Below are 26,103 nucleotides of genomic sequence, written 5' to 3' on the forward strand. Positions count from 1 at the left end.
CTTTTTTTGGCTTTTCAAAGCAGCTGGGTTTAAATATAGTTTGTTATACATTGTTTTATAATTTTTGTGAGTTTTGAAATCAGGTCAACAATTTAAATCTAAACCTAGATTTACTTCAAAAGCGAGCGAGTTGTATTAGGAAAATCTTTTAGTGTAGATACCATGAAAGAGAAGAAGTGCTCTGTGTTGGAAAATCTTTTTGTAAAATATTAATACGCATTCAAAATACGGATATTTTTTAGGCAAATAAATAAAACATTAGCAATTTTTTTAATATTAATTATGCGGCATATCAAAAGTTGTGTATTTTATCAAGCAAAATGGATTTCTGAAAAATGTATTTTCAGTGATTTTTGAACATGAAATTAAGACAACTTCTCTCTTCTTATAAGGTAAGTGATTGTGTATAATTTTATATATATATGCTTGCATCGATTTTTGTTTTGAAGTTTGAATCGTTTTGTATTGAATATGAATTTCCTTAATAACCAAAATTTCCTTTAATTAATTCGAATCATGGATAATCTTTTCAATAAAAACGAATTACTGTTAAAGCGCATTTGGAAGATATTTTCTGAAAGGACACGAGGTTTTTCTATAGTTTTTCTTACGACCTATTTCATAACGTACTGGTATTGTAAACCTTTATTTTGCAAACAAGACAGTCCATGTAAGCACAAAAAAACAGAGCAATAAATTATAAATCTAACTTACACAGAGTCGAGATGTCAGTTGGTAACGACACTTATTAATTGCTGGCAGACTTTCAGTATTTTTTGTGTCTGTCTAACTTGCTGGCAGACTTTCAGTATTTTTTGTGTCTGTCTAACTTGCTTTCAAAACATCTTCCACTTGATAAAACATTTTTTTTCAAAGTTTGAACAATGAAAAAATAACTTTTTTACGTTTTCCATTCTCCCATTTTTTTATTATTGGATACACAAATGAAACATCCATAAAGTCATCTAAAGATAGTATTAATTTAAATTATCTTTTATTTGAATCTTTTAATTTTTTTTATTTCTCCACCTTTCAAGTTTTATGAGGTAAATCTTATTTCATTTCCTTTGATTTATTGTAACTATCAGTTTCTTTTCTTTTGTAAAAGACACATTCAAAATATACTAATAACTTTCACTTCACCAAACATCATACATATTTATCATTTTGATCTACACCTAGCCTTTGTACAAGAAATTATTGGAAGTTTTTCAATTGGTATTTTAAATTCATTTTGGAGAGCCATTTACTTCTTAAGTCGTTCTAACAAGCATTCTTTATTAACATTTTCTCCATCATTTTTTATACAGTGCTTGTTGTTTGTAACAATCTTCCTCACAAACTTGTGTGTTTTCTTGCATGTTTGCTGCAAATTTTTACGCTTAAATTTGATACAGAGTTCAACAATAAATTTATGTATGGAAATTTGATAATCTAAAGCGCATAAGTTATCTTCTTAATAAGCACTTCATAGTTGCTTAGACACGAATTTAATCTTTGGACGACGGGTCACGGAAATATACGGGGAAAATTGGTGTAGAGTACGCGCCATAGTTAGTTAGCTATAACTCCTGATGTTTAGACGGTCATAAAAACATGTTATCTAACGGTCCAGATTTTGCCCGAATATTTGCGGGACCCATTCTTTAAGGGTTAAAAAAACTTTTTGGTACGATAAGCCACACACCCACCACCTCCTTTTGCTTGATGAAGCTACTATATGCAACAAATAATCCGAATAATTTTGGATAAAAAATTTGAGAGAACTATAAAAATTTGAATTCGATTGACTAAAACACTAACATTTCGTTATAGTAGATGAGTAACGTCACTAAAACCCATACTTTTTTCTTGCCATGTGGTATTCTTAAGCAGTCCAGTCGAGAACTCAAAGCAAAACATTAAGGTTAGTTTAATATGGAAGAAGAAAGTTCTTCACACTTACCGAGTTATCTATTCGCTGCAACTAAATCACCAACTGAACATAGTTTCTTACTTGCTTTCATAAAATAAGTAAACCAAATCATTTAAGCAGCATGTTCTTTCTCTCTATTCTTGTTTATAAATTGATAAAACATGATAATATCAATGTTAATACTTACATTTCCCATGTCTGCACAATAGAACGAAGATTGTTGGCAAGGAGAGATATGTTCTCATTCGCGTTTATCGATTTTTAAAACATGATTCTTGTTAATAATTTACTTGTATCCATCATGTATTACATATTTTGCATTATTTTATTTTCTCGGCGATGTGGATAACGCAGTTATCTTGTTAGATCATTTTGACCTAAGCAACACTCAATCATTTGCGTCAATACCATTTCGCCTATTTTGTTTTATTTTTGTTCATTTCCGTGTTAAATCAATGGACGGCTCATCTGTTCGACTAGAAGGGTATAAAGGCGAACATTTATTGCTACTCTTCCCACCGTGCCACGTGCCTTTTATCTTCAACATTTATCTTCGATCGTCATCCAATGTAAACAGAAACGGATTTAACAGATTCTGAAACTTGACAACTTTGTCCCAGACTTCTATTCCTTTAACGCGACACTGATGTACATTTCCACATAAAAATGAAAATTAATGGGGCGTTGAATTTAAAATCCGCTCAATTTTATAATAAGTTAACATTCGAAGCACAGCGATAGAATAAATCTCAAGTAAAACAGCTTCTAACTGGTATATATAAACTAAACATTAGCCTTATTGATGTCGCGGGGAATGGTGAAGAGTAAGGCCATTGCGGGAGAGAAAAAAAACATAATGGCTGCTCATTAGGAAAAAACACTACAGTGTAGCTGCAGTTTTTGACTTTATTCGCGTCACTTAACAAAGTTTTGTTAGAATAAACACAATAAATAGTAGTTAGATTGCTGTGTCTGTCCACCTAGTGTTTGAATAACTTTGACACTAAAAACTCAGAGTTAAAACACGTTTTAGTTTTTGTCTTTAAAATTGGCTACATAAACAAATCTTGAATATACTAATTGAAACACTTTTATCTATCACTGGATAGCTAATATCTTGGAAAAACTTTAGCTATTAGTTGCTTATTTTTTGACTTGTTGATGTTTGTTTTAGCTAGCCACACACCTCTGGCTAGCTTGAATTTTTTTTCTAATGGTTAGAAAAGAAGATCACAGAATTAATATCTATACTTCACAAGGGAATTGAAGCCTGGTATTAGTAGCTACACCGTCCTTATTAAAAATCTTTAGGCCAGTTTCTTAGCCTTAGCGATCTAAGGTTTGTAAACACTTGAAATAAGACTGTTTCGCAGCAAATTATTTTGTGACTCATTTGAAGCGTCAAGTTTGCAGGTTAGATATGTTGTTATCGAGGCTGGCTATTTTTGATTTTTTTTAGCCTGATTCGTTCGCATTTTGTTCTTAATAATAACATTACAACGTAAAAACGTCATATTTTCTCAGGAAATTTTAACTCTGCGGATCATATGAATCTATAGAAGTACATTGAAGCTATTAGTGTTGTTAAGCTAGCTATATTTTATCAAAAATGGTGTGCCTATGTGGCTGGCTGGGAATTTGACTTCTATGGGTAAAATTAGAAGTAGATAGCTAGCTAACAAGCCATTAAATTTTCCAATATTTTTGTGAACACCCACACTCGTTAACCAAAAGAAGATATTTTATTTATAGTAGCGAAAGTTCACAGTTTCAATAACTTAATATATATTTACGTAAAATTATTTGTGTTTTGATACAAGTTGTGTTTTTGTTTAATCCAAAGTTGAGTTCTTTAAAGTATTTTATTATGAGTATTTTCTTCCTTTTTTTGCCCTTTGCAACATTTTATGTTTCACAATAAAAAATTACATAAATTTGTAATTTTCCTCAAAACGTGACTATAAAAATCCTAACAATTGACACGGAATAACATGCTTTCTCAGGATATTTTGAGTTAAGCTCTCGTATCATTTGTAAAGTGGGCAAATTGCCCTCACTACGGCAATTTGTCCACATTACAAATGAAAATAGGGCTTCTTAACCCCGATTGCCCTCGAAACCATGTTATTATTATGTTATTACTAATAAAACAGATAATGCATTTCTATTTTTCTTGAATATCAGATTAATCTATTTTTAGTAAGACAATATTCCACTCGGCTGTGTTTCGTGGAATATTGGCTTACCTAGTTTTAATGAGGTATGTCAGATAATAGAAAATCCTTTTCAGTTTTACTTCACTTTTAAATTGTTAGAAATCTTTTCGCAAAAATGAGAGAAATACCCAGTATTCAAAATTTGCTAATATTCCCAACGTTTCAACTATGAGAGGTGCATGTGATCGGTTTCTCGGTCCTCAGTTTTCGATTTAATATGTCCAAAATCAGTTTTTATGCTACTTCCCTTTGACTGGTCCAAAAAACCTCGTGATAAGTTTCAAGTCAATAACCCATTTTCTACTTAAATTATTGTATTTTCGGTTTTTAAGAAATGGGCCTGTTTAACGCTTGTCCATGACGAAACAACCCCGACGCTCAAACCAAAGCCAATTTTCATGACAGCATCTGATATGTTAGGTGCTTAATTGGGATACCACATCATGAAATATGGAGCATTTTCGGTCTTAATTTCATTGCATTGCCACTATTGACTTGAATGAACAAATAATATTCCATTTTAAACGTACATCTATTTAAAGAGCGAAACAATTCGTACAAAGGTTATTTGTGTTTGTTTGCATCAGAAGCTGCTAATTTTAAAGCAAAAGTGCAACCATTTCCCAAAAAAGGTTTGCAGCAACATAAGGCCGTGCGTATGAAGGCACCTAATGCCAAGTTTGTTTTCAGCGCATTTATCAAAAACTTTATTTTGGCAGAGAAAATCTAAATGGGAAAAGATAATTTTATGTTTTCACTGTCGCTTGTGTTTTTCACCTGCGTAACAATGCAACAAGTATATTAGGCCAACACAACAGTTCATATTTATAATATATTAACCTTTTTTTTTATCATTTGGTTCACGGAAAAGCTCTATTTGACGTCTTACGATATTGCTTTCAAAATAATAGCCTTGGACTTTCACAAATTTTATATACTCACAAAAGCCATAATGGTAAACTTTTTCGTCGCAAAAGAGTGTGGTAGGGTCATGGTAGGCATATTTCATTTTTACTTTACGTTTTTTATAGTATGCATTGTTCTGCTTAGCCTCCCCTATCTCCTCACATAAAAAAATGACAACAAAGAAATAGAAATGCAGGATCACTGTAACAACATCAACATAAACAAGTAGTAAACATTAGATATGTTAATACTAGATATAAAATCCATCCTTTTAAAATGTTATTACTTAAACAATATTTATTCTGTCTATCTTTCCATTCAACTCAAAGTCAAAGCATCAGATTTGTACAACGCCTTGGTCATCAATCGACTAAATACGTTAATTGGCGTGTCTGTAGAAATAGATAATTGTATGCATTTTACCTTTTTCTTTTTATTTATTTTTAGGACCAAAAATCCTCCAATGGCGTAAGTAGATGGTCTTTACGGCGAACATTAAGCCATTCCTTCCGTTCATCATTCAGTGGAAGGGAAAACGGCTTCGAAATTACCTTTCCGACGAAAAACAAGAAAAAACCTCGTCAAAAATATCGAATAGTAGAAGCCCGTACTGGTCAAAAAGATGGAATTTCATTCGAAGTTATTGGAAAACAGGGAACGTACCTGCGAGTTAAAGGATCAATGTTAATTCCTGACAAAGATACAACGGATTCGTATTTCAGTACGTATTATGTTTTAGACTTGATTTACATGTACACGTAAGAAAACAATCTTAAAGTACACGAGGCTGATATTACAGGTACTCTAGGTATTATAGATATAACACTGTTGACTTAAGAAGTATTAAAAACAGTAAAAAAATAAAGTTACAAATTGACAGGGCTCTTGCTGAAAAGAATGTAGACCAAGCCTTGAGGGTGTGAAATAGGGGTTATGTTCTAAAAACTTTTATAAAATCTCCATCAAATTAGTACGCGCCCAGGTTAAAAGTATAATAATGTTCACATTTTATCATTTTTATCTTGTTTATAGATAAGGACTGTACATTTGTTCCACTCCCTGATATGTGGTTCTCGACTTTCTTTGCGTTTGAATCAGTGAGCAAACCATCATACTTCATACGGTTGACGATATACGAAGAATTAGTTCTCGATAAATACGATGGGACGACGGATTTTAAAGAAGAGGCAAGTTTTCAACTGAACAGAAAACCATGTGCAAGTGAGTTTTATTCCCTTGCGAGCTGAGTGTTGAAGTTTATTGTTGAAGACGGTTACACGTACCTGAAGTGAAACTAACGCCAGCGTGAAGTTTTATTATTCAAGAGGTCAAATCCGTTCTCCCAAAGTTTGAACAAGGATATTATAGTGCCGGAACATGATACAATAATGCATTCTTTCTAATTGACAAATATATTTGTAATCAAACGAAACGGTACACCCCAAAAAATACAGCACTTAAACACCCTGATTTAGAAAAAAATGCCTTCAAAAGGGAAAGTACAAAAAGTACATAGATAAATTTTATAGAATTCTAATTGCGGAACGTGAAAAATGAATAAAAAAAGAAAAGAAAAGAAAAGAATGAATCATTGTCTACTTTTACATTTACGTGTATCATTGGTGTTTAAAAAATGTTCTAGATAGACATATTGCATAAATGAGTAAGCATAGAAACAAAAGGAACAAGAACTATCGTAGAATCAGAATTTTCGGTGTAATTCTTCATTTAATCAAACATTTTTTGGAACGTGCATTAGTTCGTTAGCTGTATTTCTAAATATGTTTAATAAGGTGATCGAGTATACTTGTTAAGCGTGCATAATTTCGTGAATTTTAGTTCCAGAAAATTTGCGACACTCCTGTCGTGTTACCAAATATATGCGCTACGAGAAGCATTGCTTTACAAAGTGTTGCCTAGAATTTTGTTAAGTTAGGCTATGATGTTGCTTGGGTATTACTGGGTCTAATTACTGCATTTGTTTAAACTTTCAATGATTATAACCTGATCTTACAAGACAACGTGTTACTAGATGATATTGTAACTTCTTCAATGTGGGTAATTACTAACAGTCTGTCACCCCTTGCACATTCTTATTTCTATCTGCAAGTTACAAATCTATTTTACAGCCTGCCTGCAAGTTGGCGTACAAACATGGGCGAGAAAATCAACTGGGGAATATTGTTTGGGAAAAGTTGTTGCTATTGACAATAAAGATATATCCATCAAATTTGAAGATGGTAAAATTGAAAAATACTCCAAATTAGATACAAGGCAACTCCTTCCGGATGTTGTTCCCAGTGCGGAGGATATTCATGTCGGCACACGAGTTGTAGCACAATGGCTACAGCGAGACACAGCCTTGTATCCTGGTGTCGTGTCCAACATTCGTAGTGGGGAGACCTTCGATGTACTGTTCGACGATGGAGACACTGGAAGAGGGAAGCCGTTTCAAATTCGTTTAATGAGGACCTATTCTATTTGCCGTAAGTTTAATAACTTATTTCTTTTCGCCCTATTACACTTTCTGTTTTGCTGGACGTCATTCCATTTTAGATGACATGGTTGAGGAAGGTAATAGCAGTGACACTGGACAATCAACAGAACATAGTACACCACAAACACACGACAAGGAAGGTAAACTCTCGTAAAGATGTATTCTTCCCACTGTTTTATCCTAATCAAAATAAGTTCAAAGATGTAAGCGAAATAAGAGTCTTTATTTACTTTTGTCTCCTAATGTAATGAAATTAGTGAACTAAAGCATTGTATTAGCTATTTCGCTCTGTCATCTATTGATATGTTTTTCTCTCACGACTATGTAAACAAACAAATTCTGTCTAAACACATTCACGCGGCTATGCTACGATCCGCTGTAAGTTGCAAGACCAAGAACACATTAACTAAATTATGATATACCACCAATCTGGTCACTATTACAATGATGGAAAATTTGCGCAGTATTTTTTTTCACGAACTTAGGACTAAATAAGACACATGTGCAATTTTACTCGCGCAATAAAATCGCACCGTGGCTCCAACGCTTTAATAATTTCAGTTTTTGCAATGGTGCTAAAAAACGCTCAAAAGATTTAAAATTGAATTTAAATTAGGTCTTAAAGACCATTTTGCCACAGAAATATTTAACATAAAAAACTCTTAACAGATGATACTTGTTAAACTCTTAGATGGAAGTCACAAGCCGGTATGGACACCAGACAGCTCATTGGAATCTCCACCATCAGAAAACACACATGCGATTGTCACACCACAAGACAGTGGCGCATCATTGGTCACCCCGACGAGAAAAGTGTCTGCTAAAAACTTTACATTTTCTCCATGGGAAATTGAAACAATTAGTCAAGACAGCGGTTACCATGGTTGTGATAAAGGTAATTCTGATAATAGAGTTCGGAAGACAGGATCTCCAACTGGTCATTTGACGTCAAATCGTTTAAATCAACGAATAAACTTGTGTTGTCCCGATTGTTCATCATCAACGAACGGGACAAATACTCAGGGGCCCACTTCCAGTACTGCCTCTTCCAGTCCTGCTCCGAACAGTAACAATCCTATTATCTTAACAGTTAATAGCCACGAGACTTCAAATTGCTCTTCCCAGCTCCTCCCTTTAAATGAAAAACTATCAAACGAGGACCAACAATGCTCCGCAAAAATCCCTTTAAGTAGAAGTAAGAACGTTTACAGGATTCCCTCACCCCGATTTCATCCTCGCTCTGTGAAGCAGTACAAGAAACGTACCGACAGTCTCCATTCATCTCTCCCAAATGTCAATCAATGCAATGAAGCTAAACATAAACCGCTCATTAAAACTAACTCCGACCCTATTAATATGAAGCTAAGAAGGTCTGTAAAATGCACATGTAAACAAAGAGTGAAATTTGAAAACAACAATTTCAATAATACAAAAAATAAATCCATTACAGCGGACGCTTCAAGCAATGAGAGAATCGAGATTGATGCAGGTCGTTATATTAAACCACTTCTCGGTGTAGAAAAATATAACGTTGAACAGTTTGGCGACTTCAATGCAATGGCTTCATCAATTGGGGCAGCAGCTAAAAAGTTTAAGACATTTAATGTTAACCATATGGCTGTAATTCGGGAAAGAGCTGATTCAATCAGTCAGTCATCGATTATTTAAATAATAATATTAATAAAATAAACCTTTAAATCATAAATGTAACAATCATATTGTCAATATATTGTGTGTATGATAATAATAACAGAAATAATAATAAATAAAATAATGTTTTTTAAATTAAAAAATTAAAGCTAATTATTTATTAACTATTTATTTTAACTCTGACTAAAATAGTCAGCGTTAAAGGTACTAATGTATAAAATTAGTACCCTGACGATGAAAATTTTTGGCACAAGAGAATTTTGCAATATTAAGTCATTTTTTTTAAATTAAATTTTAGCTCTTTCTAGAGGCTTTACCAATTGGATATAAAGGGTTTCTTTGATTCTTACATTACCTTTTTTTAGCTTTATTTATTTAAGCTGAGAAATATGGCTTGTTAGAATAAAGATATTTAAAGATATGCAAATATGCGTGTCCCTTTTGATGGGTTCCTCTATTCCAGTTGTAAGGTGGCAAGAGTCTCGCCAATATAACTGCAAACTTGTCAGCACACTTAAACTTATAAATTAATATAGTGCGAGCATTAAAGGGTAGTTTATCTTTATGAGAGAAGTACTGTTGAATTTTAAAAGAGTTAAAAATGATTTTCGCGTGATGTTAGTAGAACTAAGTAATTATTATTATCTAAAATAAAATAATAAATTTTACTCTGACAGTTAAAAAAAAGGACAAGGGTAATTTGGGGTAGAAACTTCGAAAAAGGGACTCAAGTATTTAAAAAAAAACTCTAATGAACGTAAGTGCTTATGTGGTACATGAGAGTTTTACGTAATTTCTTATGTCGTTGGTCAACAGAAACAGCTGGCAGAAGGCGGCGTCCATGCTCATGCATCAAAACTAGGCTGTTTTGTGTATAGAAATTATTTTGAAATAGAGCAGAATATGATTGACTGCAATATATTGTTCGCACACTTGTACAATATTTTCTATAAATGTAACCACACGTATAAATATTGTGACTTCTGGAGTTATTAAATTGTAGTGATTTTAGATGGAAGGCTTAATAGAACAGGGGGCTGAGGGCTAAATATTATATAGTGAGGGACTAAATAAATAATAGAATTTTAAACAAAATCTCCTTTTTTAAAATTAATACACACACGTTTTTTTTATAAGAAGCCAAGCAAGCGACCAACTAGTAAAGGTTTCTCAAGTTCTGAGGTTTCCGCCTCATCATCTAAAATGATGTCTGTTTCAAGAACCTGCATAATCTGTAATTTTTTCTATGGTGTGTGCTGGGAAGCATTTGTGAAAAAGTTTTTTTTATCTGAAAACTATATATTTTTACAACTAGTAAACATAAGGGAGGGGGCTAAATAACATTAAAGTCTCTAGATGGGAGTTGGTTTATTAGAGTACTCTTGATCATGATTGGTTAACAAGACCGTTTATGTCAGGAGAATTTAATAGTGATCAGTACCCTTATCATCTAAAAAATCTGGTCTGTAAATTACACACATTCTGCTCTGCAAGACCGTTTATGTCAGAGGAATTTAATAGTGATAAGTATCCTTATCATCTAAAAAATCTGGTCTGTAAATTACACACATTCTGCTCTGCAAAATAGACTTTTTAAGAACGCACTTTAAATAAGTCTGAATAATAAATAAACAATGATAAAAACAATACAGTGTATAAAGTGAAGATTTCAGTTTAAAATATTATTAAAAAAATTAAACTATATACCTTAAATGAGGAGATGGTGCATAATACCCCCTCCTCTCATGGGTAATAGGAATAAACTTCGGCAATAATATGGTGAAAGCGGAGTAGTATAAGCGGGTATGTAACTATATATTCAGGTCTCAAAATCAACGTCATTTCCTAATCCACGTAGTCCAGGTAGTTCTCCTAAAAATCGGAACAGAAAAAAAGGGGATAATAGAAAGAGAATAAACTTAAAAGGAAACTAATTAAAAAAAATAGTATGATAAAAAATCAATTAAGGGGCGCAGCCTGGATTGCTTTCACTGCAACAGCATACACTGCTACTAATAATGCGTTATGATGGTCAGGCTTGCAGTTCGTAGATTAAATATCCGTTACCACACTTTTTAGCCTTATCTCTCCAAAACAAATGCCTTAATTTGCAATTTACAGAAACAAACAAAATGTTAACGTTTGTAGCTCCCTTACAACAAAAAACTACTGCGTGCGAAATATCGGGGACACTTAGTTATTTATTAAATAATCTTACTATGTTTTAGGACGTCTAAGAAAGAATGGAGTAGCTTGCTCTACGTATGGTTGTGAAGGAACGCGCAAAAAATCTTATTTGGATCAATCCAAACCAGAATTGATTTTAATGACTACAAGAAATTACCAGTGTAGAGGTAGACAGTGTCAAACTTCAAACTGTCAGCAGTAAAGTGTGGTATTCACACGGGCACTACCGCCTTAAAATCGAAAGGAAATCCAGGTTAAAATACAAAAAGGTATTCGAGGTCAAAGCATGACATACCAGCTGTATGGCATGTATTCAAATGACATTGGTTTTGACAACAAAGAAGAAATCTTACTCACGCTTAAATGACAGCTTTTATTGCAGATATTGGAAAAATTCAAAAAAAATACTTGAGGACATTTGTGACGTCTATAAGTGTTTACTGTGCTGTAAATATTATTTATGTATGCTCGATGTGTTAAAAATCCAACTGAATGTGTTCGCAAAATTCTATGCCTAACCTTCTTACATCTATAGAATACGATAGGCCTTTTTACAAACACCCTTCAATAAGAAATGTTGAGTATAGACAAAAACCATGTTAGTTCAATTTTGTCTATTGTGAAATTTGCACCAATTTCTATTTTATGGTGCCATTAGATATCTTTCGCTTATAACTATACAGCTTTCTTAAATCATTAAGAAAAATGTGTCAAAAATTATGGGCGACGCAAAATTACAGATGAAAAACTTGACGTTACGTGACTTTAAAGGAAGAAACTTTCGCGAAAGAAGCTTCCGCAAGTCAAAAAAGGAAATCGCGAAACCGAGGAAACTAACTTTCGTAAATGATTATTTCATTGATTTTTTTTCGAGAATTAACATTAGCAATAGGCATAGCTGTTGATTTTGTACTCAATATGGTTTTGAAATAGCGTGTAAAGATACAATAAAATGTCACCAACGATTAAAAAAAAAACAATTCAATTTAAAGAGTTGGTTAACAATTATTTCACGATACCTTCTTTAAAAAGTAATGATGAATGAGCAGCGATGATTGCGAGTTTTGCGTTACTACTTACTATTATTAACAAGTATGAAAACAAAGCCAAACTCTGTGAGGAAAAAGTGGCAAAAACTTTGATAAAATAACTCCTCTGAAAAGTTACTGTACAAAAGCAGAGAAATTTGTGTCTAAAATTAGAGGGAAAAAAATACTTACTTACTTACTTACTATTTTTTTTAAAAAAATTCTAAAAACAATACAAAAACTATCGTGGAAGGTGGGACACTGTTTCCATCACATTGATCCATAAAATTGCAAAATTTAACAGTATGAATTACTGCAGTGAAGTAATAGGCAGATGCCCTATTCCTACTTTGATCCCAGGGCCTGTAACGTTTGTCCATTGTGGTATCAAAAATGCAACAAGTCTTTGGATTGAGTTTGGTCCTTCTTAAGTTAATGTCAATGGCGGTCATTCTGTAATCATCATCTAATGATATTCGGGAAAACCCTATCTATGTTAACATGTACTTGCATAAAAAAAGTCCAATTACCAGTAGTTATGAAAGTTTGAGTAATCCATCGATAAGTTATAAAAAATACATGAATTTACACTTCAGAAATTATGCTATTTTTCAGCCAAAACTTTAATTCTTTTGTTCTCTGTGTCTTAAAAAAGGTTCTGCCAGTACAAAAACATGTTCTCACAAAAAACAATTATCCATATATTTATTTTAAATTTATACAACCTCGTTTGCAGTGTTTCGGATAATTTTTTTTCTTTGACCAACAGTAATAGAAAAATGTATTTGATTTTTACTTAGTTTTAAAAGATGCGCCTTAAGGTTAGGCTACCCAATATTTGTATACATTTTAAACACGCTATCATCATTATACAGAATAAAGGTTGCGAAGCAAAGTTATGAGATTAGTTAAACTTTTGAAGAGTATGCTAAATGTAAAGATAAAGGAAGAATATATAACACGTATCCCTCCAGCATGGGGGATAATATTCCTCACATATCGTTTTTTGTACATTTGCAGAAGGTCTTTGGGAAACTTTTATTCAACTTATTATTAAAAAAATAATGCTTAGAAGAAAGAGACAGAAAAATCCGCTGGAAAAACATCTGCTCTTAAAGCGAAGTCGAAGAAGAGAGTAACGCATTTGCAATAGAAACAAACGTGTTTACGCAAACGCGCTATAACTTTCAATGTGTTTTTGCAAATTTTAAAGTCAATAAAGTAGATGCAATGAATTTTTAGCAAGATATGAAGGATCATATGAACAACTTCTCAAGCGCCAACTTGAAAAAAACATCAAGTGGATGGTGAGTTTTATCATCAATTCAGATATTTTCTTTGAAAGTGTTTTTAATCGTACTTCCGAAATAAATAACGCATCAATAAAAATAAGTTTCTCTTAACACTTTATTTGTTATTTGTGGCTTATATATGTTTTCTTGTTTTTATATGTTTTTTGTATTTATAATATCGAACTCAGTCCTAACTCACTGCAAGGATAAAATTGGATTGCACAATACGGGGACGAAGAATTTTGTTAAGTGTGAAATTAAAAAAAAAGTGGGAAAGATTAAAAAAAATCTTCGTCTTAGCAAAAACGATTATTTCTTTTTTCTTATTTATATACACGGAAAACAATAAAAAAAATAGTTGCTACAAAGAACTGCACCTGTCGACGTTTCTCAAAGATATTCTTTTCCCTCACACTCAGCAGAAAACCGTTTAGTAGCTCTATTTAATCACATATATCTTGTTAGAACAGAAAAATGTAAACTTTTTATCTTATATGGAATTCAAAATGAAAGCGTGTTAATTACACCCCCCAATTCTCCCGTTTTTAATATGACATAATGTTATATTGTTATTGTCATATTGTTATTGTCATATTGTTATTGTCATATTGTTATTGTCATATTGTTATTGTCATATTGTTATTGTCATATTGTTATTGTCATATTGTTATTGTCATATTGTTATTGTCATATTGATATTGTTATATTGTTATTGTCATATTGTTATTGTTATTGTTATATTGTTATTGTTGTTGTGGTTGTTGCTGGTTGTATTGCAAAGAATTAGTGCTCAAGGGTTACTTTGAGGCTTCCTTTCATTTTTACGATGAAATGTTTTTATTTTTTTTTTTTAAATATATTGAGACGAAAGCATTTCCAACAGAACCCCCTCCCCCTGTATCTCCACGTTATGTAACTTGTTGAAGAGAATAATAATTCCTGTACCTGTGTGCAAATTTGGTGCTTTTTTATTTTAGCGTGTTCTTCCTTTAACTTCGATCAAAACCTAAAATTTTTGACAGTCAAAATGTCAGCGGAGAATCTTGCGTGGAAATATTTTGAGACAATTTTGGTTTTAAATTTAAGCTAATAATTTTCAGAAAGTACTTTGAATGAAAAGCTTTAATTGATAGCATACTAATAATAATGAAGTTCGATGCAGAGAACTCTGATATTTAGTTGTAAATAGATTAGGCACAACTTAGAACATGTTTTCAGTGGAATGTAGCCAATATGAGATTGATGCTAATTAAGAAAATCCGATGCTAAAAAATTTTGACAGTAAATTATTTCAGATAACACACAACTTCGGGCGGAGTAATATTCAGATTAAAAAAAATCTTAAAAATTTTGTCCGGCTAAAATTGTTTAGATTTTATTGTAATTAAAGCTAATAAAAAAATTTTTCATATAAAGAAAAGAATGTACCTGGCCATACTTTAATTAGATATAATCTGATATACTATTATCTTTTTAGTTTTAATAGATAAAACCACGGTGTTGTTTCAGTAGCTAAGACATAACGAGATTACATTAAAAGTTTTATAAAACAAACTTTTACGTAAATTTGTTCTTTGGAACAGATTTTTAATTTCGACGTATGAAAAGAGTTTTCGTTTGTTTAAAGAATATTTATTTTTATATTCTTTTTGATGAGAACGAATAAAAGAAAATAGAGACAATTAAATAAAAAGATTTTTACTGCCATGTTTATATGCAGGTGAAGTCCGTTAAATTAATAAATTCAGAGTTATGTTGGAAGGAAGTTGTTGGAAAATTTTTGAAGTAAAGCTCTCGTCGCTTTCAAGTAAACATACTGATGATATATTTTCCTCCATCCAAAAATCTTGCTTCTAATATTACAACCCTCCAAAGGCTTCGAAGTTTCAGGTGCAATTTTAGATTTGAAAGTTTCTTAACCAATCAACTGTTAGTAAAAATAGCAAGTACACTAAGTCGTCACCAGCTCTTTTAGAGAATGTAGGGTTGTTGTAAAGCAAGACGCCATAGGGAAGGGGTTTGTAGGTGAATGTCAGATTCACAGATATCTACGTTGTAAGGTTAAAATAACAAATAAAAACGACTTTTCTACAAAAAACCTATCTTATTTTATTTGTATTTTAATAAAACGAAATAGGGAAAGTAGGAATCCCTTGAAAAACCCCTTCCCTGAATTAGTGCTCTTAATTAGTGCTTTTCCACTTCTAATGGGTCACCCAAAAAATTCGTAAGAGTTAAGAGATACTGCAAAAAGACGACCAGCTGTCTTTAAAGACGGCGCTAAACTTCTTTTTTCAGACGACAAAAATATCTAAATTCCATCGTTTGTCGACCGAGTGTTTTTTAGTGAATTTATCACGTTATAATCAGCTACTTTATCAGAGTATCCAGTTCGTAAAGATAAATAACCTAGATATTTTGTGTTCTATATTGCTGTTTGATATAGTATTTACTTTCGAACTTTCAAATTCATGGGATTTATTTTTTAATCTATTTGTTGTTTGTTTTTGTTTTTCAGCTTAAAGTTTTTTTTTTCATAAAGTCATTGAGAAATTAGACAATAACTTTGTTTTTTATGTCAGCTAGTAAAAAAAATTTTTTCAATACTGTTTGATAAAATAATTAGACTTTAAACTTAATATATAGTTTACTAAAAAACATTGGAAAAGAAAAACATACAAAAAAAAAGTTAAATTTTTCGACAAAAGCAAAACAAGCGTTCCCATAATGTTTCATACTTCACATTGATACTTCACATGCTAAACGCTTCATGTTTTATAGAACCGAGAGGATCTTTATTTAAGTCGACTTTTCGGGCTGATGTTATCGATATAAGATGACCGATATTATTGACAACACAACGTTATAATGTAAAATTTAGATAGGATAATAACGCACACAAAAGGGAAAGATTTTTCATTTAATAAACTTTTAATGGTATTGTGAATACATTTAATTCGCATCGTATGACACACAATTCAGACGACGGCGAGCAAAGGATTTGACTATAATTTATAGTATATGCATCAGGTAAAAGTTTACAACAAAACTATAAAAAGATATATACGTTAATAATATCTTTAATTCTTTTTATGTAAAGATTGAAATGTTATATCTGTTACGTGTTACGTGTTGTTTCTCCCGTGAAAAGTTTTTCTTTTAGAAGGTAATTTAATTGTTGATTTTTTTTCCAGGGACAGCTGAATATATATGTGGGTAAATATTTGTTCTCAGCTCAATACATTTTGAACTGGTAAATATTTTTTTTATCGTGATGAGTCATATACTAACTTATGTTATCTGTATTGTTAAAACTTTGTAACCTAGCTACATTTTTTGTCCCTGTTGTTACGAAGTCATACCTAGCAGTGAACGTTTGGTATTTCCGCTTGTTAATCGAGTTAGCGCCTGGGGCGCTTATTTAAATTTAGGTTTCAAATAGGGTGCTAATTCGCAGGAGGCGCACATTAAGTAAAGTCAAGAACACAATAACTAACTCTGTTTTCTTAACTAAACAATAACAGCAATGCATCTAACAAAAGATATAAGTGTATTGTGTGTCTTTTTTTACACTTCGATGTCTATATCCTCCTCTGAATCTTCATTGACCGTTAAAGATGATGGCACTGCTTCATTTACATTAAGATCATCATAGGAAAAGTAATTCGATTTACATCAGCTTCGTTAAGTATGTTAAACTGTTGTTTTCGTATTTCTAAACTCCTAGTGTACCGCTGACTTTCCTTAAAAGAATGAATTCTTACATCTTCGCTCCCACCAACAGGGATTTTTCACGCACATGCTTAGAAAGTTTTAATTATAATTTTTAAATTTAACTTGCTCCATGCTTTCAGAATCCATTGCAAAATACCTCTCACTCAGGTGGTTTTAAATTTCCGGCATTTTTAACTTCATTAATTCCTATAGCAGACAACCACTCGTCATATTCTTCAACAACCTTAGCTTTAAAAGATTTGTTCCACAAGTATCGCGAGCCTGAAACATACTTTGTACAATTTCTGGAAACAATAAGCGATTTGATCTTTTTAGCTGTCTCAAATGATTAAGAAAATATTAAGAAAATATAAGGGCACTCATTCGAGGAATCCGCTTATTAAATGTTTCACGTCAAAAGTGTGTGCTAAGGGAGAGGATATTCTTTCTTGTAAAATACACGAAGTTGATAGCTGCAGAGTGAATATAACGAAGTAGAGAAACTTCTACCTTTTATTATGAATAATGACATCAGCTTGTTGTCGCATTTGACTTTTAAAAGCTACTGCTTGTAGCTGGTTATTGTAGCGCTGTATTGCATAAGATGTTATTTAAGTAGGTGCTTGTTATGACCTTGCAAGACTGAATTAGGGGGTGTTTTGTGGTTAGTAGGGTATGATAAGAGACAGAATGGGGTGAAAGATAGAAAATGGACCTGCTTACCGTTTCCTGATGTTTTATTGTGTTCATCCTAGGACGTATATATTATACCATTTATTTTTACATCTTATCATTTCACTTTAGAAAGCTTAAAAATGAGGATTAGGAAAGACGGGAATGTGACTGTGTTCATATAGTGATTAAGTTTTTTTCGTTAATATGTCAAACGTTGCAACGTCAGCTAAAATGGTTTCCAGTCCCCAAAATATCACAAAACACGATGTAGAGTCATTTCTGCAAGCAAATGAAATATTTACAAGGGATTTTGTCACGAAGTATTTGAAAAGCAATCCAAAATTTGTCGATGAGTACTTTCTTAGCTATGCATCAATGGAACTCTTTGAAGAATGGTATGATAAACAGGTTAATTTGAAGCTCAATAGATCGCGAAATAAAATATCTAAAACTCCTTTCAACACGAGTATCAACGAAGATGGTGTTTATAAGATTGATACTCCTGCGGAAGCAGGTACAACGGAACGATTTTTACCATATAAGGACAGTAGTTTCCACAGCAGGCGCAAATCTGAGCCAATTAAAAAAGACGGCAAAAAAAGAAATGGTGGAGAAAGCTCTGACAAAATAACCGAATTAAACTCAATCCGTAGCTTGCGCAAGAGTCATACATTGCCGAAAACGAAATATCGAACAATATCGATTGATGATAATAACAATTCGAATGAATACGACAAAGATCCGACAACGATGAGTATGAAATTTAACCTTGACATTAATTCGAAGCCATTTTTAAGGAAGGCGCAATCTGCTCCGACGTATAAAGCTGATTTGTCTCAACTGATTCGCTCTTCAGTTTATTCCGGTTCACCCACCAATAAGCATATCAATGTGGAAAATAGAATGATACTAAAAGAATCTGACGAACAGAACTTTTTAGTTGAAATCATTAAAGATGTATCAAAAGACCTTAGCTTACATAGGACATGTTTTCGAATTGTAGTCAATTTTGGGTTCATGCTAAACATAGAAAAAGCTTCCATCTATATTATGTATAAAGACAATGACAGCTCTGTTTTAAGATTGGAACTACAACATGTGACAATTGAAGATGGAGTTCGTAGAGGGAGTCTTTCCAGAAAATTTGAAAGTTCAACAGATGTACCCTTTGGTAAAGGCATTATTGGATATGTTGCAAGTACTGGCGAAAGTCTTTTTTGCAACGACGTAAAAAAGGTTAGTTATGTTGTGTGTTTGTTTATATCCCTCTGCTGTACATGTAACTAAGCACGGCCTCGGATACTCCATGCTAATAGCTGGCTCTACTTCCTTCCGACTGTAACTATGTTATGTTATGGCTTACCTGCCACAAAAGCTGGTTAGGTGAGTCGTTGGCTCTGAATGGGCTGATCACACTATATTTAATGTACGCCGGAGTAGAGATTCGAACTGGAAGCCTTATAATAACAAGACGAATACGGTACCACTACATTACCTACTCCGCTCCGCGAGTTGTCCACTGAGATCCCTTGTTGCTTCAACAAATATGACATTATCCTTAATTTTTAATTATTATTCTTTGATCCAAATGGTTCCCTAAAATAGACCAATTTTAAAACATTTTGAAAATTACAACGTTCGTAAATATCGCATCAGAATGTCAGCCATGTTAATTATTATTAACATTCATCTTTCGTGATAAGGTTTTTGCAAAGGTAGCCCAAGGTATTAAAAACTATGCCAGCCATGTAATCACTGCAACTCCTTAACAAACGTCCAACATGCAACTCTTATGCTGATGTTGCGTGCGCTAAAAAGGAAGAATCGCTTTATTTCTTTATAAGGCGCTGTTATGAATCGGTTGAAATTGACAACCTGGAAGAGAAAACTCTACAACTTAGGCTAACAAGTTGTTTTGTGAGTTTGTAAGCTTCAAATGGTGATCTATATTTCAACAAAGTTAATCAATGAAATAATCCAAGATAAATATTTTCCACAGCTCTAGTTTTGGTCGGAAAGTTCCAAATAATAACTACTTTTTTAATAACTTACAAAAAGATGGGTTAGCTAGATGAGTCAGACAGACAGAGACATTATATGGCTTTAATAATCTGTACACTTATCTGCTAAGAGAGAATGGGGTAATCGTTTTGCTATTTTGACGTATACATAGTTGAAGACGAAGATGGGACTAAAAAACTAATATCGGTTTCGTCAGCACTTTTGCATGGTGACCTTTCTCAATTAAATTTGTCAATTTGTGCCCAGACACAATTTGACCCAAAACTCCAAGTGAAAATAAAAATACAACCAAATGAATAAAAACAGCCATTCTATCAATAGGCTCTTGTAACTAAGTTGCTGTCATTAGATAAAATTCTTCTTACGCAGAAAAAGATTATACATACAAATCATATCATTACAGTATCCATGGTAACGTCATAATTCTGTCCTACGATGCACGTTCTTCTTAGTCGTTATAATTTTTACAGGTCAAAAGGAGTACTATGAAAAATCAACGCTGCTATAAAACGGCTGTCGTGCGTTATGAGCTACATATAAAGCGACTGACAATTTTGTGTTGGAGCGTATCTCTTGCGGTACGGGAGGTCCTTTTGTTTTGCGCTCGACGTACTTGCTTTAAAACACCATTCAATTTAATCAAATTCTCATAGCCAAGTTAATTAGTCACTTACTTAGGGATTAGCAAACGTGTTTTGTTTAGCGCTGTTATATTATGATGTGGATGTAAACAACATCCATACTAAATTGTAGCCAAGTGTTTAACCAAGCTCAACCCTAGCTCCTTTTATTGTCACTGTTTTTAAGGGAAAGCAGCTTTTAGTTTAAACACAGTTAAAACATTCACTTTTAATGAGCTAACTAAAACACAATACTCAATGTAACTTGTCTTTAGAATAAATTGTTTGATGCGGTGCATGACAATTGGTATGACAACAGTGTACGGAATGCCCTGGTGCACTCCGTCTCAGGTGATAATGGAGAGGTAGTTTATTATACATTTTTCTTTGCTTTTGTAAGGATTTTCCTAGTGTATTTTTAAGATTTCCGTCTTTAACAGTAAAGGCGGTGGTTACGTACACTTTTGAAGTACAAGCTGTGGTTTAGCTTTTGCAGAATTATATTAATTTTCTAAATTCATTAGTGAAAATAATGTGTATACAACCTCTTTGAATATATTCTTCTTTAGACAATTGCAGTGATTGTTGCTATAAACAGCAAAGGAGGAGATTTTTCTGAAGAAGACAAACAGGTTAAAATGCAAAGTCTTCTCCACCTTGCTTAATTTATTTTAAATTGACTTTCTTGGGAACTAAGTGAGGTGGCTCTGAAATTATCTGGCAACAAACCCTTGGAACGGAATAATTGTTCAGTATCTCAATAACTCCAGGTCCTATCCTGATCATTAGTGTTGGTTAGCTGATTTGACTGCAGATAATAATAAAATAAGTTTTTTTTTATGTAAATTTTCTTTTGCTTTCAAGGGTGGTGTTGAAATAAAACTGTCCAATTGCCAATTAAAACTTTTTATAAATCTGTGTAATGTCATCTCAAGTATTATTTTTTTGGCAGGCAAAGTTAGTGTGGAGCCGTTTTTATCAGTATTAAAGAAAGAGGTTGAAAATACAATGCACTTATTTTCGTTTCTTTAAATTTAGGTTGGCGGGACGTTTTTGTCTTTTTGTGGATCAAGTATCACAAATGCAAAAATATTTGAATTAACAAAAGAAGAATTTGATCGAAACAGAGTAAGTTCGCTAATATTTTGGTGCTACGTATAATGGCAACACAAACAGTAAACCGATCGAACTTAGTAAGTGAAAGTATATGGTCTCAGATCTAGTAAAACATTCTCATGTACAAGAAAATTTGATGTCAATATTAGGAAAAATTTGGAATGCTGTTATGGGAATTATGATATCCAACAAAAATTATAAAGATGCTATACTTCTTGATTCTACTTCAGCTTCATAAAAATATTTTTGCACATTAGATTTCTCAGTGAAGCTAAATAAAAACATGCCTTCCCATTTTGTTGCGCCAAAGAAGAGTGGTAACGACAGTCTGACAAGATAAAAAATGTTATAAATTATTGTTTATCTTGACGTGAATTTCTCCACATGAAACTGTCCCGTTAGGGGAAATAGATGAACTAAAACAAACATAAACGTATTATCTTATCCCTGATACATTGAAGATAATTCTGGTTGTTTGACACTCTAACGTTTAGATTGACTATGACCAACAGACCTATCACCTTTTCGACAAAATTTTTTATTGTAACTTCTTAGTTGACTGCTGGCCGAAATCTCAAAGACTCTTAGTCCCTACTTCGACCCCGGGGAGCCCAGGCGGAGTAAAAAATAAGGGCATGAGAACGAAATGCGACACCATAAAAATAAGGAGTAATTATATTTTTCCTTAAAATGAGAAATACTTGTGAATCGGTTTTAAAGATTCATTTCAACACCAGCTTTCAACCGGGGTACTTTTTATCGAATGTACCGGAAGGAGTTACTGAACATGTAAAATATTAAATGTTAAACAATAAAAATGGACCCCGTTGTAAATAAAACCTTTTTGATCAATGTCGTAACACTGCGTTAGTGATGTTTCGTTATAAAATTGTCCTGAAAAAGATTATTAGTTATTGATTCCATTTTAAACTTTAAAGAGAAGTTAAGGTTCAGAGTTGCTCAAGAAATGTAGAATTTTTGTTCTAAATTGTGATTGTACGTTTTTATTCATATGTGCCGTGCCTCTTTAAAGTTGTAGATATCGTAATACCTAATTTGGAGGTTTAGAGTTTAGAAAGCCCGCTAATTTTTCATTGCCATGAATACACCAAGGAATTTTGTAAAGACTCTGTCCGTAAGATGGTTTTTCTCTGTTATTTTGTGCTTTACCCAAGCACCTATTTTGCTCGAATTATCAGAAAGCACAACAATAGTAAGAAGTTACTATGCCTGGGGACGACGTTGCTTTTTCATGATTAAATAATTAAATCAACAACCTCGTCCTCGTACTTCTTGTTTCTTTGTTTTTGCTTTTCATAGTCAGTAAGGAAGAAATGACTTTCAAACACTTGTATTCTCATAGCAAGAGCGAAGTATTGTTTCTGTTTCAGGCTTTGTTAGAATTATCACATGAGGTATTTGAAGAGCAGTCATCTTTAAATAAAGTCATACAGAAAGTATTGAATAAAGCTATTGAAATGTTCGAATGTCGAAAATGTTCTTTAATGCTGATTGACGATCCCAAAGAAAGCGACGATGTAAGAATTACCATTTTGAAAATCCAAAGTAAATAAATAAAATATGTATGAAAAAAATCATGCCATGTTTTCTTTATCGTATTTATAGCGTCGAATATTCTCAAAATTATTCCAAATGACGTCATCGGAATCTAAAGCAGAGCATAGATTCTCAAAGTAAGTACATATTACGCATGTGTTTTACTTGCTGTGTGAATGAGTGAACCTTCAGAAGGTTTAGTTACACAAGAAGAACTGAATATAGTACTCGACCTTTTGTTGAGAAATTCATAGGTAAAGAAAATTTCTGCATTGTTGGTCGCACTGTGTCTTTCTGCATTACGTTGCGATGCACAAAGTAGGTCTCTGCAATATGACGTAGCAATAACTGTGGATTTATTTGGACCTTATATTTTAGATTCAACTGCTCTAAAAGTGTAAATTTTTATAGAAAAAAGAAACGTGACTTGGGTGCTTTTTACGTTTTTTTGGCGTAAGCATTGTGGAAATTAGCGCCGATATGTTGGCATTAATGTAGTGTCTGCGTAAAAATTGATGATAAATCTAATTATTTACTCGTTGAATAGCTTTTGCCTTTTCATTGTCCGCTGTTTTTCGTAAACTATTTGCGTAGTCATAATGTCAAGATCGTAAGATGGTTTAGACTTATGGCCATGTTATTTTTTAAAATATTATAGCGAAAACAGCAGCATATCTAAGATTGCCCGCCACCATTAGCAAAATCACAACTATTTTTACATTTGCAACTTTTTTGAAATATTTTTTGTTCTTTTGTAAGGTTTCAGCGCGATAGTATGGTTTTCTCATCAAATTTCGATCCATTTATTGATGGAGTATCAGATCCTAATGTTTTAAATTCAAGAAAGGTAAAAATTCATTTCCTTTAGATTAATTAACTATTTCCACAATATTTATGACTTACTTCTATTAACTATGTTTCTATCTTTATCACTGCGGATAGGATAAAAAGTTGATTTTACATTCAACACCAATCAGTTCTGTGCAAAGTGGAATTACTCAAGATAAAGGCAACATATGTATACCGATCAGAAATAACGTCACACAAATAATAGGTATGATTCCATGTTTTGTGCTTTTGTTTTACGTTAAGGACAGAAAGTTTATGTGTTGGAGCATTCCAAAAAATAAAAATTGCAAAAGTGTTTCCCACGACACCACAAAATCTCGACTCTCCAAAGTTTTTTTTCTGCCATTTTTACCCTTTCAAATCTTTAACCTCTCCCATCTTGAAAAGGTTTTCAAAAGTTTTATGTGTAAATGTCAAATCACAATGAAAGCAACGACAAAAAAAGTTACTGAAAGAAGCAATTGACCGGTTTATCTTTCTTTTTTTAAAAAAATTTATAAATATCCAAAAACCTAAAAGCGTACCAAAGTTTCTTGTCCTGCATCTTTCTTTAATCGCAAAAATTTCCAAGCGAAAATGAAATGAGTGATTCTAGCAAATCACAACGACAATAAGCAACAAGCTAAAACAGATGTGTTTGGTTTATTCTGAAAACATCACGTCACCTCTTGTTATTTTTGCCGGAAAATTTCTTTTAAATTCACTTTTCGGCAAGTACAAGGAAAACATCTACTTTTTACGCAAAAACACGTCCTTTACTCTCTTGCGCGTGTGCGGCTAAGGTTGGTTGTGAGGATTCACTGTATGACATGAAGTTGGATTTTTTTAAGGCTGTTCTTATAAATGCATGAGTCACCGTAACACAAATTATGGTCTTACTTGTTTCCACCATCATTTCCCGCTAAAATCAATTATTAGTTGCAAACCTCTCTTTTTTAGGTGTTCTGAAATTAAGTGAACGAGTAAACGGACTACCTTTAACTAGCAACGAAGAAAAACTGTTGGAGGTTGGTTTCTCTCTTGACTCATTTCTTACTTGTTAATTTACTTAAAAAAATCAAAAACAATATTTCATTTTCTAGGCATTTGCAATATTTGCTGGTCTTGGCATCAACAACTGCATCATGTATGATAATATCTTAAAGGGACAAGCACGTCAGAAAGTTGCTTTGGAGGTATACACAACTTTAACTTTCAAATTAAGAGAAGTTGTGCGTCTAAGAAACGCCTAAATATTGACTTGTTTTTACTTCCCAGGCACTCTCGTATCATACAGCGGCTCGACAATCAGATGTGGACAGACTAAAGGTAACATTGCTACATTGATATGTGTTTCTCATCCCTGGATTTAATCATTTCTCTAAGACAGATTTTAGTGATTTTTTTTTCCTCTTTCCTTTTCTTATTTTGTTTAGTTTTCATTTATTTCGCTGCGCTAAAAAAATATGATAGAATTTTTTGCCAAAGTTAGAAAAGAAAATTGACGAAATAAGTTTTAAAACAGGCGTAAAAATTAACGTGAGATATTACCAACCGCAGATACGACTAAATGAAATCATTATACTCTATAGAAACATTGTCTCCCGTAAGTTTTCGGCGAGAAAAAAGACAGACAACAATAGTCCACATACTTCTTTTGCTTAAATAAACTCCGAAACACAGAGAAATATTTTTATTATACACATTTTAATATTGGCTAAATTTTGTGATCTGGTTGAGGTTGTTTTTATACAAGATTGAAGTTAAGATTTAGACTGTTGTAATGCAACTTACGTATTTTGTCAAATAAAATTGGCATTTATATTGGCGTCTAACTGCCACGATTTATTTTTTGACAAATTTGAGGCTAGTGTTGCTTT

At 32.7% G+C, this 26,103-nt stretch overlaps 3 protein-coding genes and 1 long non-coding RNA gene across 9 annotated transcripts in view; 2 read left to right on the top strand and 2 right to left on the bottom strand.

Moving 5' to 3' along the window:
* Positions 1-2,282, bottom strand: part of LOC130622662 (muscarinic acetylcholine receptor gar-3-like) — a 6,766-nt gene extending 4,484 nt beyond the window's left edge. The window contains exon 1 of the mRNA XM_057438154.1: positions 715-2,282. The gene's annotated coding sequence lies outside the window, so the exon portion shown is untranslated. The remainder of the gene's footprint in view (positions 1-714) is intronic.
* The window catches only part of LOC130622661 (uncharacterized), a 24,073-nt gene extending 12,209 nt beyond the window's left edge, over positions 1-11,864 (top strand). For 3 of the 4 annotated variants that reach the window (XM_057438151.1, XM_057438150.1, XM_057438152.1), the window contains 5 exons: positions 5,485-5,758; positions 6,070-6,258; positions 7,167-7,523; positions 7,594-7,674; positions 8,226-9,308. In XM_057438151.1, coding sequence (XP_057294134.1) covers positions 5,485-5,758; positions 6,070-6,258; positions 7,167-7,523; positions 7,594-7,674; positions 8,226-9,202 — 1,878 coding nt within the window. In that variant the 3' untranslated portion in view covers positions 9,203-9,308. Of the gene's footprint in view, positions 1-5,484; positions 5,759-6,069; positions 6,259-7,166; positions 7,524-7,593; positions 7,675-8,225; positions 9,309-11,412 lie in introns of those variants that run through there. The other variant, XM_057438153.1, reaches the window with a different exon arrangement.
* Positions 8,705-14,222, bottom strand: LOC130622664 (uncharacterized). 2 transcript variants are annotated; one of them, XR_008981095.1, is made up of 4 exons: positions 14,069-14,222; positions 10,892-11,056; positions 8,983-9,116; positions 8,705-8,846 (listed from the first exon to the last, which is right to left on the bottom strand). It is a non-coding gene; the product is annotated as an uncharacterized LOC130622664 (long non-coding RNA). The 2 variants fall into 2 exon arrangements; XR_008981094.1 differs by lacking the exon at positions 8,705-8,846 and having other exon boundaries at positions 8,936-9,116.
* LOC130622660 (dual 3',5'-cyclic-AMP and -GMP phosphodiesterase 11A-like) overlaps positions 13,534-26,103 on the top strand; it is a 17,808-nt gene continuing 5,238 nt past the window's right edge. Inside the window, exons 1-13 of one of the 2 annotated variants that reach the window (XM_057438148.1) lie at positions 13,534-13,706; positions 16,886-16,944; positions 18,210-19,316; positions 20,998-21,087; positions 21,292-21,354; positions 21,761-21,850; positions 23,230-23,376; positions 23,465-23,532; positions 24,155-24,242; positions 24,338-24,449; positions 25,184-25,251; positions 25,327-25,419; positions 25,502-25,552. In XM_057438148.1, the coding sequence (XP_057294131.1) occupies positions 18,285-19,316; positions 20,998-21,087; positions 21,292-21,354; positions 21,761-21,850; positions 23,230-23,376; positions 23,465-23,532; positions 24,155-24,242; positions 24,338-24,449; positions 25,184-25,251; positions 25,327-25,419; positions 25,502-25,552 (1,902 nt within the window). In that variant the 5' untranslated portion in view covers positions 13,534-13,706; positions 16,886-16,944; positions 18,210-18,284. The remainder of the gene's footprint in view (positions 13,707-16,885; positions 16,945-18,209; positions 19,317-20,997; positions 21,088-21,291; positions 21,355-21,760; positions 21,851-23,229; positions 23,377-23,464; positions 23,533-24,154; positions 24,243-24,337; positions 24,450-25,183; positions 25,252-25,326; positions 25,420-25,501; positions 25,553-26,103) is intronic. The other variant, XM_057438149.1, reaches the window with a different exon arrangement.

This window comes from Hydractinia symbiolongicarpus, chromosome 12, assembly GCF_029227915.1.
Source record: "Hydractinia symbiolongicarpus strain clone_291-10 chromosome 12, HSymV2.1, whole genome shotgun sequence".
NCBI lineage: Eukaryota > Metazoa > Cnidaria > Hydrozoa > Anthoathecata > Hydractiniidae > Hydractinia > Hydractinia symbiolongicarpus.